Source organism: Leopardus geoffroyi, chromosome C3 (assembly GCF_018350155.1).
Source record: "Leopardus geoffroyi isolate Oge1 chromosome C3, O.geoffroyi_Oge1_pat1.0, whole genome shotgun sequence".
In the NCBI taxonomy this organism is placed as follows: Eukaryota; Metazoa; Chordata; class Mammalia; order Carnivora; family Felidae; genus Leopardus; species Leopardus geoffroyi.
The window spans coordinates 6646695-6660751 of record NC_059338.1 but is presented as its reverse complement, the minus strand read 5'-3'; the positions used below and the strand labels follow the sequence as shown (position 1 = coordinate 6660751).

The 14057-nt window shown below is 52.8% G+C and overlaps 1 protein-coding gene across 9 annotated transcripts in view; it reads right to left on the bottom strand.

Moving 5' to 3' along the window:
* Positions 1–11956: 11956 nt before the first annotated feature.
* LOC123586948 (carboxyl-terminal PDZ ligand of neuronal nitric oxide synthase protein) overlaps positions 11957–14057 on the bottom strand; it is a 284322-nt gene continuing 282221 nt past the window's right edge. For all 9 annotated transcript variants that reach the window (XM_045456603.1, XM_045456594.1, XM_045456597.1 and 6 more), the window contains one exon: positions 11957–13097. In XM_045456603.1, coding sequence (XP_045312559.1) covers positions 12623–13097 — 475 coding nt within the window. In that variant the 3' untranslated portion in view covers positions 11957–12622. The remainder of the gene's footprint in view (positions 13098–14057) is intronic.

Here is a 14057-nt window from a genome sequence, read left to right as displayed (position 1 = left end):
TACTTATTTTCCATGTTTCCATGCTAAAATCTCTAGTATCCACTAAACAGTAATCACAAAAGGGGTCGTTCTTGTGTGGGTCCCAGCATTGCATGGAAAGTTTAGAAACTTTCTCCATTTCGCCACCACATTTGCTGTTTTCATCAGAAATGTTTTGAAATCTGTTAAGTGATTTCTGCATCTACCGAAATTGTCGCGTTCCTTTTGTCTTCATTCCATGAGAGGTAAATTATTGTAATAAAATTGCTGAGATGATCCCATCCTTTCATTGCTTCCCTTGACCATGCTGTATTATTTTCAATAAACTGTTGAACTTGGTAAGTGAATACTTCATTTAAGAGTTTTGCATTAAAGGGACGCCTGGGTGGCTCAGTTGGTAAGCGTCCAGCTCTTGATTTTGGCTCAGGTCATGATCTCAGTTTTCTGAGATGGAGCCTCCTCTCGTGGATCTTCGCATTGACTGTGCTGAGTCCAAGCTGGGGAGGGACAGAAGGAGAAAGAGAATCTGAAGTAGACTTGGGCTCCAAGCCGTCAGCACAGAGCCCAATGTGGGGCTCAAACTCAGGAACCATGAGATCATAACCTGAGCTGATGTCAGATGCTTAACCAACTGAGCCACCCAGATGCCCCAGTCTGGCCATTGATTATGTGTATATGTGTGTGTGTGTGTGTGTGTGTGTGTGTGTGTGTATGCTGGCTTATTTCCACATTTTGTAATAAATACATATAAGGCCATTATTTTAGCTCATGGTACTATTTTAGTAGTATCCCACAAATTTTAACATGAATAGTATTTATTGCTGTGTAGGTCAAAGTAGTTTTAATTTCTATTAAAATGTCCTCTTCAATCCAAGGACAATTTAGTAGTTTGTTATTGTTTTTACACATATATTTTAGCTTTTATTTTTGTGTCAATTCCAAACTGTAAAGCATTAAGAGTTCAGTAACATGGTTTGACTTGATTTCTGATGCTTCCGTGGTGAACATTCTGTGAATATTTCATTTGTTTGAGAATTGTTTTTCCTTGTCATTTTGAAGTTCATTCTCGTGACCCATCCCATATATTCAAGATTATGAATCATGCCAAACAAATATTTTATAGAAACTAATTACAATAGTTGGTATACAGATTGGCCCCCCCTAGTTTTGCCATACCTGTTTTAACTATTTTAGTGTTATATTTTTAGGTGTATATCTTTTAATAATTATTTTATAATCCTCTTAATCTATTTCTTTTATATGAAGTGCTTCTCTTGGTCTCTTAGGATTTTTTTTTTTGCCTTTAATTATATTTTGCTTCATATTAAAATTGCTGTCCTGGCTTTCTTTTCATTCATACTTTCCTAGTATACAATTTCCTCCCTTTGTTTACAAGTTTTCTCGTATCTTTTGTGTTAACTCTGTCTTCTGTAAACAAAATGTTGCCGGATCTAATTTTTCCCCAATATTGTCTCCTTTTGTTTGCCAAGGTCAATACACTTACATTTATTACAATTTGTCTATTGGAATCTATTTCTGCCATTGTTATGAGATGAATGTTTATGTCCTTCAGTCCCCACATATGTTGAAGCTCTAATCCCCAAAGTGATTAAAAAAATTTTTTTTAATGTTTATTTTTGACATAGAGCACGAGCAGGGAGGGTCAGAGAGAGAGGGAGACACAGAATCCAAAGCAGGCTCCAGGCTCTGAGCTGTCAGCACAGAGCCCCACATGGGGCTCGAACTCATGGACCATGAGATCGTGACCTGAGCCGCAGTCGGATGCCCTACCGACTGAGCCACCCAGATGCCCCTCTAATCCCCAATGTGGTTTAGAGGTGGGGCATTTGGGAGGTAATTAGGTTGAGAGGAGGCCATGAGGGTGGCCCTAATCCCTCTCATGATGGGACTAGGGCTTTTAGGAGAAGAGACGACAGAGTGCTCTCTCCATGCGTAAGTGCCAAGAAAGGCTTGGTGAAGACACAGTAAGAAGGTGGCTGTTTGCACTGCTGGCAGTGACCACCACCACATACCAAATCTGGGACACCTGACTTAGGACTTCCCATCCTCTGGAACGGTGAGAAATAGATTCTAATGCAATGTTTGTTGTTTAAACCACCCAACCCAGGGGCACCTGGGTGGCTCAGTCGGTTAAGCCTCCGACTTCAGCTCAGGTCATGATCTCGCAGTTTGTGGGTTTCGGGCCCCGCGTCAGGCTCTGTGATGACAGCTCAGAGCCTGGAGCCTGCCTCCCATTCTGGGTCTCCCTCTCTCTCTGCCTCTCCCCCACTCATGCTGTGTGTGTGTGTGTGTGTGTGTGTGTGTGTGTGTACGCCTCAAAAATAAACATTAAAAAAAATTTTAACCACCCAATCTACGGTGTTTTGTTATAGCTGCCTGAACTAAGATAGAAATCTTATTAGCCTGTATATTTACTATGCATTTTGTTTCCTCCCCACCTCTCTTCTGCTTTCTAGTGAATAGATCACATTTACCTGTGTACCTTGAAGGCTCTATTTAAAAAAAAAATTTTTTTTAACGTTTATTTATTTTTGAGACAGAGAGAGACAGCATGACTGGGGGAGGGGCAGAGAGAGAGGGAGACACAGAATCGGAAGCAGACTCCAGCCTCTGAGCCATCAGCCCAGAGTCCGACGTGGGGCTCGAACTCACGGACCACGAGATCATGACCTGAGCTGAAGTCAGATGTTTAACCGACTGAGCCACCCAGGCGCCCCGGCTCTATTTTTTTTAAAAAACAGTTTTTGGTAGTCACCTCTACCTTATAAAGATGTATATTTTTGCTTTTCTCTACAATATTTAAGATAGATCAATTGTTATAATTAAGCATACTCTCATTTCACTTCTGTTACCATCATCACTCTTATCTTGCTTTCGGATATTATCTAAACTTTGAATTATTATCTATTCCTTTTGGGTCCTTCATCATTTAAATAAACTATAGAGTTAATTTCTCATCCTTACTTCCTATACATTTCCAAACTCATAGCAGTCTCCGGAGTTTATTACTTTTCTTACTAGAATATTTCCTCCAAGGGTATTTGCAAAGAGGGTCTTTGAATAGCAAACCTTTTACAGCCTCACATACCTACATCTTCCTTTTACGTCCATTTAAACAATAGTTGAGCTGAACATACAATATAGGCTTAAGGTGATTTTCTTTCAACAACATAAAAATCTTAAGCCATTATCATTTTGTATCCAGGATTCTTATTGACATGTTTAATGTCAATCTGATTCTCTTTATTAACTGATTGTTTTTTTTTTTTCCTGGAAACTTTAAAGGTGATCTGTCTTTATGATCTTAAATTTCACAGTAATACGTCTGAATATAAGTTTTTCCTTTATCCTGTTTGAAAGTCCATATGCCATTTTATTCTCAAGGTTTTTTTTAAAATGTTTTATTTTTGAGAGAGAGAGAGAGAGAGAGAGAGAGAGAGAGAAGGTGAGGGGCAGAGGCAGGGAAACACGGAATCCGAAGCAGGCTCCAGGCTCTGAGCTGTCAGCACAGAGCCCGATGTGAGGCTTGAACTCACAAACTGCGAAATCATGACCTGAGCCAAATCGGACGCTTACCCAACAAGCCACACAGGCGACCACTTCATCTTTCTATACTTTTGGAAATTATTCTTTTTTTCCAAGATAACCTCCCCTTTATCTTCTCTCGCCTACTGGAATTTAGTTAAGAAGTGTCCTCTATTTTTTCCCTGCATTCTATTTGTTGATGTTAGGGAATGATCTGAGGAACATGAAAAGCCCCTCTAAAACGGATATAGTGCTTTTCTCATAGTTAGCAGTAGCACGAAAAGTTGCTCTTTGCAGAAATTAGTTACCAGAAACTGCAATGGCTAAAGTCAGCCACAAGAGAGCAGACAATCACCAAGAAAACAAAGTGTGTGTGTGTGTGTGTGTGTGTGTGTGTGTGTGTGTGTGTGTGTTTTAAAAAAAGCACCTCGAGGAACCATCATAGCTATAATGAAACATTGCTCGGAATAATACTCATCTCTCCTTTGGATGTTTAATCTCCAGTGTCGATAAGAGGATTAGTGTCCGAGCCAGGTTCCCCGCTGGCATTTGAAACGCAGTAGAAACACTGTTGTCACTCCTGCCTGGGGCTGAACTTCTTACAAATCATAGAGCAGATTCATACCAAAACCCTCGTGAATCAACGTTCTCAAGAGGCAGGACGGTCAGCTCTGTCGCTCACGGGCAGAGTGACTTGGGGCAGGTGGCTGAAACTCCCTTAGCCTCCGGTCAGCCGCGCCTAGAAAACGGAGGGATCAGGGGCGCCTGGGTGGCGCAGTCGGTTAAGCATCCGACTTCAGCCAGGTTACGATCTCGCGGTCCGTGAGTTCGAGCCCCACGTCGGGCTCTGGGCTGATGGCTCAGAGCCTGGAGCCTGTTTCCGATTCTGTGTCTCCCTCTCTCTCTGCCCCTCCCCCGTTCATGCTCTATCTCTCTCTGTCCCAAAAATAAATAAACGTTGAAAAAAAAATTAAAAAAAAAAAAACAAAAAACGGAGGGATCATTCTCACTACATAGGGTCTTGTGGGGAATCAGAGACCACGCCAGCATAGGTGAACCTTGAAACAGTAGAGTCTTTGCTCTTTCCTCTTCTGTGCAATGAGGGGGGGTTGGTGAATGGGTCTCTAAATTCCTATCCTACACAAACATTCAGCGTTTAATGAAAATGCATTCGCCCCTGGAAAAGGTCCAAGTCAAAAAGACATTTCTGGGCCATGACCATTTCCTGAGAGTTTTTACCACGCTGGTGTGATGGAAACAGAGAAGAGCCATGTGGTGAGGAAGACGCCTGCTCCTCAGGTCTAGAGACCCAGGCCTCCGGGTCCTGTGCTGCCCATTCTCTGCCCCAAGTCTCAGGCTCTGCTTTGTCTCCGTCCCTAGCCTCAGTTTACCCATCTGTGAGATGGGGCTGAAATAGCGATGCCACAAGACGTGAGGATTCACGAGATCATGTGTGTGAATCTCTCTGAACGCAATAAGAAACTCTGTGTCCGAGGGATGGGCTTCGTTGGACTTCCCAGCGGGCTCTTGAGAGACACACATGAGACAATGGATGCCAACTGATGAGCACAATTCCTGGAACGCGCGGGAACTTCAGAAACGTAATAATACAGCTCCAGTAGCAAAGCCCGCAGTGGTAAAGCAGAAGTATTGAGAACTGGAATGGGATGCAGCGGTTGGAGAAGCGGCCGCAGGAGCCAGGCAGGCGCCTGGCATCGAAGTGTGACCCTTCTTACATCAGGCAGGATGCAGCGCGGCTTCTGCTGCCTCTGTGACAGGGTGGCACCTGTCCAGGGAACTGAATTAATGGAGGCTCCGGCTGGAGACAAATGGCCCACACACTGGCCCATTAATCATCCTCCACTTTGAGAGTGGCCCTCCCTCGATCCTCTGAAGTCGGTGGTCAGGTGCAGAGACTGCGTGCGGGTAGGGGGCCCCGAGGAAGGGGCTGAAAGCCGTGGCGTTGGTCTAGGCCAGGCCTCAGAGAAAGCCTGGTCTAGTCCGTTCCATGCAATTTAGCACTTGATTGTGTGTGTGTGACAGACGTATAAAATTTCCTGAAATAAGCGAGAAGTTCTTTGACCTCAGCTCACAACACATCTCTGTCGAGCTCCTGAGATGAGCCAGGGGCCGGGCTGCGGACTGAGGCGTTAGAGGTGAACGTGGTGTGGCCCCCGCCCTCGAGCTCAGGGACCCGCGGGAGACCGGGCGGGAGCTCCGTTCCACGTCACTCGACAAGTGCCAGGGTGACGGATGCATGGATGCCACGGGTGGTGCAGAGGCGGCTGGGGGTGGCGAGCGGGAAGGACTCCCCGGGGAGGGGGGAAGCGATGCCTGAGCCGAAACGTGAAAAGACAGCCTGGCCAAGTCAGAGGAAAGAGAAAGGCAGGCAGACAGACAGCCCTGAACAAACAAGTCATGGAAGCAATCCTGAGAAGTTTGGGGACCGGGGTATGGAGCGCAGCGGCAGTAGCCGGAGAGGCAGCTGGCAAGGGGGGCCGGGCTGGGGGTGAGCTCGCGACCCTGCCTCAGACCCCGGCCGCAGTGTCCAGCACGCACATCACTGCGGGGTGGTGAGCAAGGTGTTGGCGAGAGATGGGGCTGGAGGCTGCAAACCGCAGCCTCAACCTCCGGCTTTTCTCACACGTGGGATCACTTCCCAGGCGGCCTACACGCCCTGGCCGGAAGCCCCACCTCCTGGAAAACGGCAGACCTCGGCCCGGTTTAGAGAAAATTCACCAGGTCTGCTGCAAAGACCATCTATCTGACAGTTCTTGACACACAGGACCCAGCACTTAGAATGGAGTAAGGAAGACTGAAACAGAATTTACCAGGTCACCTGGAGGATGCTGGGAAGCTAGTCCAAGATAGGTAGTCCAGACTCGTTCTGAGCTTTCCTATCCAGCAACCGGTGGGTCCACTGGGGGCTCAAGATGTGGAGGGAGCTCAAGCACTGGCTGAAGCTGCATGCCAGTCACAGGAACGATGGAGTTCGCTTCCCTCCATCTCAAAAGGCCAGGCTGCTCCTTCACGGGCCTCACGGTGGTCTGGACCAACCTGAACCCTCGCAGGAAACCACAGGGAACATTTGTTTTTAAATGTTTATTAATTTTTTGAGAGACAGCGCATGAGCAGGGGAGGGGCAGAGAGAGACACACAGAATCTGAAGCAGGCTCCAGGCTCCCAGCTGTCAGCATAGAGCCTGACATGGGGCTCGAACCAACAAACCACGAGATCATGACCTGAGCTGAAGTCAGATGCTTCACTGACTGAGCCACCCAGGCGGCCCCAGAGAACATCTTTTAAGTTGCCATGACTTAGCCCATGAAGGGGGGGCATACACGCCAGACCAACAGGAGTTACTCAATAAACAGGAACCCAGAAAGCATAAGGTGGTAAACGTGGCGGGTGCTTTAAGGAAGAAGGTAGCAAATGGCACTGAGAGCTTCTAGAAGGTTTAAAGAGTAAGAGCAAAAAAAAAAAAAAAACACCAAAAAACAAAACAAGTTGCAATTTGTTGGGAGGTTGCTTTTCGTTTTGTTTTCCTTTCTGGCCTATCGCAAGGACAAAATGCTGGCAGTTTCCTACTCTAACGGCCCGGTTCCTCAGGCACCTTTCACGAGAGAGCAAGCAGCCTGGGGTTGGTCTTTGAACATCTTGAGCTCGCCTCCCTGTCTGTGCAGCCTATAACCAAGGGGTTCGCTTCGCGGGACAGGCCTACTCCTGGCTCCCTTGAGTTGGACCATTTATCATGGCAGCAGCTGGAGATAAGCTGGACACAAAGAGGATGTGTCTCTGAGGAGGGACGAGCCCTAGATACCAACGCGGAGGAATTTTCTCATTAGCAGGAAGTCAGTGGTGGGGACTGTGGGCTTTCACGGGGTGCCCCAGTGCAAACGGCAGCAGGGAGGGGGAGCGGGCTGGGGGGGGGGTAAAGTACTCAGAGATGCTTTCACTGAACTTAAAGTTTCCAGAGTGGATTTCCTTGGGAGAGAGAAAAGACATGAAATGCCATCTGCCCTTAGGACACGGTCGGGGGGAGGCGGGGTTCATCTACCAGGCTGCATTTCTTTGTGCAGACTTAATTATGTGTTCCCACTCACAGGGGGGCCGCCGTGGGGGCTCCGCATGGGGCATCCCAAATGCTGCTTGTTGAGTGAAGCCCAGGGGACCCTGAGGGCCAAGAGCTCAACGATAAACCATTGCTGAGTCATCAGCAGCCGCTGGCCGGGCTGGGACCCTCTGCAGTGGTAGAGACAGGGAGTCAAAGCACAGAGAGTTCTAGAACACTCCCAGGATTCACGGACTTGAAAGGGATGCCAAAGCCTGGGAGCAAACTGAACGAGAAGGAGTTCTTGGAGTTTGGAGCAGCATCTGAGGCACAGTCCTCGATTAGCTAATTCCATTAATTCTGAATACCAACTGGGGTTCCCCCACCAGCACGTACACGGACTTCAGGAATGAAGCGGGTTCTGAATGGCCTCTGATTTGTTCGTTTTCTTCAGCAATTATTGCAAGAGCAAGCTCGGAGGAGAAACACTTCCAGGTGAAGTTAATTGCCTCCCACGACCCACCCCCTCCCCCATTTGGTGCTTCTGTTGTATTTTGATATCCTGCTAATGTAGCCTGTTAGGGGGGACAGGCCCACGGCGTCTTCACCCACTGCCAACACGGAGAGAGAAAACCAGGCACCCCTCTCCCACCATGTCACCACTGTGTCACCAGACGGCTCTCAGCTCATGCAGGGGGGCTTGGTTACATTGTCTGAGTACATGCATCTCTGTACCTCACTCTCTAGACCATCAATCAGCTCAGCTCAGAGAACAGCCTTAGGAGTGACCTGTGCACATCCATTTTTACACTTAAAAGCTTCAAGAAAATTTTATGCTATCCTTTTTCCTAGTTGATCTTTGCCAAAAATAACTACCCTGCATAATAGCGGAAAAGAAAGGCGTATCAACGGCACATTTCACACCTGAATGCCCGAGGAGGCCAACCCCGGAGCCATCCGATGGGAAAAGTTGCCTGAAGAATAGTCATTGGAGCTTCCACTTGAAGAAAAGGTTGCTATTGTAAGTATTTTCAATGCCTTTATTTATTTAAATTTTTTTTTGCTTTTTTCCCCCAGGCATAGAACGGGCTGGGTTGGTTTTTGCGTTTCTCCTGCCTCCCCAGGACAGTGCTCTGTGCCCACTGCAGAGCGAGCAGGCAACCTGAGAGCACCGTCTTTTCACACATCTCGAGGCACGGAGTGGAATTCAAGATGGAAAAGGCTGGAGCCTCCTGCCCCAGACATTTCTGATGTGGAGCCTGGGACCCCGCGTGCTGTCGAATCCAACCACTGGGCCTGGTCGTGGGGGCAAAGGACAGAGCTGGGCGGGAAGGCGCCGACCTTCCCCCCTTTACAAACGTGTCTGGCTGCTGTGAACAGACTGAAGGCCTTTTTCTCCCCCCTCCCGTCTGTTCTCGCTTCCTCCCTTTTAAAGTGGTTAGAGGTCTGGTGGGTTCTCAGCTGTGAGAGTCCTCTGGGTCCCTGGGTCCGACACCGGCCTTGGGGGGGCAAGGCTTCCGGCCAGCGCCGCTCCAAGCCACGTTCTCTAAGCAAGCCAGAGCCAAGCTCGCCCCAGTGTGGGAAGTACCTCTGTCCGCAGCTCCAGGCAGTTGACTGACATCTGCTGATGGTGACTCTGAGAACCTGACCGCAGATCTGGTCCCTCTGAAGGTCTGTGTGTGTGCAGGCCTCGGTGTCCCCTCCTTGGTGGGAGAGGGCCATAGACCCCAGGTCAAGTCCTTGCCTGGAGGACAATCCAGGGGTCCACTCGCATCGCCTCCTGAGGAGGGGGCTCGCCCACGCATGTCATGTTGAAGCCCCTGAAACAGCCGCAGGTCAGGTGGGAAGGGGGACGCTTAGCAGCCAGCCAGTTAGGGGAGCACATGAGAGCCCCCGAGGGCCCCAGGTGGGAGGTCGGCCAGCAGCAACCGCCCCCCCCCCCCACCTCGCCTCCCCAGGGCAGGCTCATAACCCTAAATGCCAACGCTCTCCACCCAACAAGCGAGCCTCGAGAAGACCAACCACTTCCCATCAGTCTGGAGAAACCAAACGAAACCAGCAAAACCGAAGCCGATCGTTTTATTCTGCAGTTTCCTTCTACCGGAAAACTACTAAAAATATAAATATAAAATATCTAGAAAATACTCAGAATAGATCTGTAATCTTCTTCCTCTCCCAGACTGGGGCCGACCTCTTTGCTCTTTCAAAGTCGATGGATCCCGTGCGTGTCTGTCTTCAGACCATCCATGCACAGAACAGACGCGTTTCTCTCTGTGCGGGGGGATGTGCCACCCACCTGCCAGGTTCTGGAAGCTCACCTGTGATTTATCAGGGGAAAGCTACGTGTTGACTACGGGGGTACAGTGGGGTTGGGGGAGTATCGGGGAGAGAAAAGACTCCGTGCCCCCAACTTCCTTATGCAGACATAGAAGACGGTCCTTCACTCTCGGTATCCTGCCTTTGCGTAACTGGGCCACCCAAGGGCCAAGCTCCCAGAGAAGCTCCCAGAGAAGCTGGGTGTGTGTGTGTGTGTGTGTGTGTGTGTTGGGGGGGGTGGGGGGGTGCCGGTTGCCATGCTGTGATCACAGGAAGGTCAGGCTGTTGAGACAGACATGGGAAGCCAAATGGGGCTTTGGATGGAGAACTGGTCTTCGCCCAGGCCCTCAGCAGGATTGGAAGTTGCCCCTGCTGCTGTCCCGGGTGGCACTTAGCCCCTAGCACCGGGTAGCGTCTGTAGCACCTAGGACGGGATTTCAGGCTCGACCCCCCTCCCCCGGGTGGCAGCATCGCCTCGGCTGGAGGACAATGGCCAGGGTAGAGATCACAGAGAGGCCGAAGATCCGAGCCTCGTTTGGTAGCAGACACGAGTCCAGAGAACTCTGGGGTCATCCTGGCCGTGGCAACGGGACAAGCTGGTAGGGTTCCCGGGCTAACCCTGAATCTGAGGGCCAGGACCTCAGCAGTGGCCGGGTGTGGTGTGCAGAGCAAGGTGCTTAAGCCAGCCCGGGCCTGCAACCTCTGCACACATGGCTGCCCCCATCACCTGGCCGGGGCCACCCCGATCTCCGGAGGAGGAGCCCCAGAGCACAAGGGCCTGCCAAGTTCCCCACCAGAGGAGCAAACCGAGCTTCCCGTACGGAGGCTCTCCTGGAGCTGTGTGAACTCCCAGCAAATGTGTTTCGGCTCTCTGCCCTCGTCCCCTCCTGCTCTGTGTCTCCTGCAAAACTCCAAGCCATTCTGGGAAAACTCACAGGCCTCCAAATGTGGCCCCGAGAACTTTTGAGCCTCGGGGTCAGGTTAGCACATCGTCGTGATGTTCTTGGCGTTGAGCCAGGACCTAGACCTCCAGTCACTGCCCACTGCACCACGGCCCTTAGGGTGCCCGACATGTGCAGACCCTCGTGGGGGACACGAGGCTCCGGTGTGAAAACGCAGCGAAGCCTTGCTTTCCAGAGCAACGAAAGACGGGGTGGGAAAGCTGTGGCAAGGTCGCAGCCGCTGCAGAAGGACGCAGGAAGGGCAACCAGCTTCCTGGCATCCCCCCACCCGCCGCCCCCAGGCTTCCAAGTCTACAGGAGTTAGCTTGGATGTTTCTCCTGGGGGGGGTGGGCAGGAGGAGCTGGGTGATGGGAGGTGAGCACTGTGGGGGGCAGCGAGGGGGTAGCTGAATGATGGACAGAAGAGGGGAGGCAGCAGGAACCCTAGGGGGAAGACGGCCCGACAGTCTGTCAGGCCATGCTGTACCTGCCTTCGCCCGGGGAGCTGGCCACCCTGTTCCACAAATCTTCTCGCTGCAAAGGCCCCCGGGGTTGGGATCACCCGCCCCGCCCCGCTGACAGGGGCTCCTGGTGGGACAGAGGAACATAAAATGGGTAAAGCCAGGAGGGCAGGATGAACCGGGTGAGTCCCTGGCATAGATCCCAAAGGCAGGGAGCGAGAGGACCGTGCTGCATCGGGGCAGGGAAAGGCAGGGCGGAGGCCTCTCCAGGGAGACCCAGGCAACTTAGCAGAACACAGCGCCTCCTGCCCAGTGGAAGGTGGCTTTGTGCCTCGTTCCCAGTCTCCCTGGTCACTCTGGCTCTCTCACTCACCACCACGCCCAGACCCCAGAGCCGCATCATTTCAGGCTGTGGGCGCTCCCTCAAAGCCCTCTCTGTCCTCACCCTGTCTTCTCTGTGACTTCTGCTCTGGGTTCTCCTGGGGCCGGCTCCCTGGAGGCCAAGTTCCTGGGCCCTCCCCCCAAAGCAAGGTGCTAATCTGCTCAGCTGCTTCCTCTGCTTCCTCGGGGGCCCGCCTCGCCCTGTCCTCACACACAGCAAGGGGGGCCCTGGCCTTTCCTTCTGCGCACGGAGCCCACTAGCGGCTGGTCGCACGGCTTTCCCCAGCGTCTTCTCAGTGGTCGGCCCCGGGGGGCCTGTTGTGTCCCCCAACAGGGCAGGTGGAAAATGCCCTGAGAACCCCTGGCGACAAGGCTGCGCCCAGGTCTCAGGCCCCCAAAGGGTAGAGGCGAGGGGACAACACACGGTCTTGGGACCAGGAGGAGCAGGGTGTGTGGCTTTCCAGGTCTGGGCCCGTCGTCAGCCCAACCCGTCAATTCTCCATTCGGCCCGATGCCCCAACCAGAGGCAGAAGAAACGAACCAGGGTTTGAAGGGAGAAGAGTGTGGGGGGGGGGGGTGGGCACAGGTGGCATGTGGGGGGCAGGCAGAGACCATTCCTGCAAGACCCTTCATCCTGGGCTGGTGGCCCTGCAGGCCGGTGGGAAGTCCGGGCTGCCTGGGAACAGCGATGCTCCCATCCCCCAGTGTGGCAGCCGGCCCCGGAGGGGGGAGCTTCTAGAAAATGAGGCTCAGGAGCCACAGCCCAGCCCTTTAGCATTCGGCAGACAGAGGCTCTAACTAGGGTGACTCAGGGAGCCTGGCCCCGGATCGGCGCTCTGATCTCTGCACAAGGGGGCAAAGGGCACGCAGAGCGGGGGCAAGGGCCAGGGGGCACCAGGGACGGAGACGGCAGAGGGGAAGGGGATGCCCGGCAGGGAGAAGGGGCCCTACTCAAAGGACAGCAGGTCTGGGTGCGGGCCCTCATTGTCAAGGCTGGAGGTCCGTGCCCGAGGCGGGGGGCCACTGTCCTCCGGCGGCTGGGCCAGGCGGACGGGGCTCAGGCTGCGCTTGAGGCCGTTCCTCTCGAGGAGGCCAGGGGAGGAGGCCCTTCTGCACTCAGTTATCTTCGGTTTGGGTTCGTCCTGGCTGTTCTGGTGGATCAGGTCGGGCACTGACAGGGAGACCTCTCCGTTGGGCAGAGCCTCGCCCCTCTCTGCCGTTTCCGCGGGAACGTTGGGCTGGGCGGCGGGAAGGGGTTCCCGGGGCTGCCCAGGAGGCAGCTCTGTCCCGTACTCCAGGCTGCTCAGGACTGGCTGCGGCGAGATCAGCATGTCCTGAGTGGTCTTCAGGGCACGAGGGGTTCGCTTCCTGGTAATGGGAGGCGGGGGGTCCAGCCGAGGGAAGGCGTCCTGCAGGGCTGACCTGTGGGGTTGAGGTGACAAGCACGTGTGCTTTAAGGATGGCGACGCCCCAAGCCCCCCAGCTGCCCACCCGGCACACACCTCCCTGCTCGGGCCCCGTCCCCAGTGTGGTGTGTGGGTCGTGGCAGCCGACAGAGCCGGCCTTCCGCCCGTCACACCCCCGCTCAGTGCTGACAGCAGCAGAGTATTGCCGCTGGGACCACAGGTGAACCGAGTCATGTCAGAGCCCGTGTGATGAGCCCTACGAAGGACCTGCCGGCTCAGGAGCACAGCAGGTGTTTAAAACAAGGCCTGGGGGGAGCCTGGAGGGCTCAGTCGGTTAAGCATCCAGCTTTGGCTCAGGTCACGATCTCGCGGTCCGTGGGTTCGAGCCCCGTGTCGGGCTCTGTGCTGAGCGCTCAGAGCCTGGAGCCTGCTTCAGATTCTGTGTCTCCCTCTCCCTCTACCCCTCCCCTGCGTGCCCTCTGTCTCTCAAAAATAGACATTAAAAAAAAAAATAAATAAAGCAAGGCCTAGAAGGGGCGTGTGGGCATGAGAACAGGAAGCCCACCATAGCAGGCTTCTCCCTCGCCGGCCCCAATGGGTCCCACAGACGCCCACTTTCCTCCACCATCATCGGCCGGGGCCGGGGCTCAAAGGTGTTAGAATCCACCTGGGCAGCTGCAGGCAACGCCTGGGTTCGAATTCCACTCTGCCCATCACTAACTTAGTAACCTTAAGCTCCTCACGCTACCCACCCTGCCCCCCAACCTCAGTTACGTGCCAAGTGGTAACAGTGGGATCTACCTCGCAAAGTCGCTGCAAGGGACGGGGAAGCACATAGCCGGGCGTCTGCTGACACGCGATGCTCAGGACGCCTTAGCTGCGGTGGGGTGGCAGTCAGCAAGCAGGAGCATCGCCCCGGCCATTCCCCGCGTGACAACCTCATGTCCCCCGGAGACACGGGTTCGGCCTGGAGCTC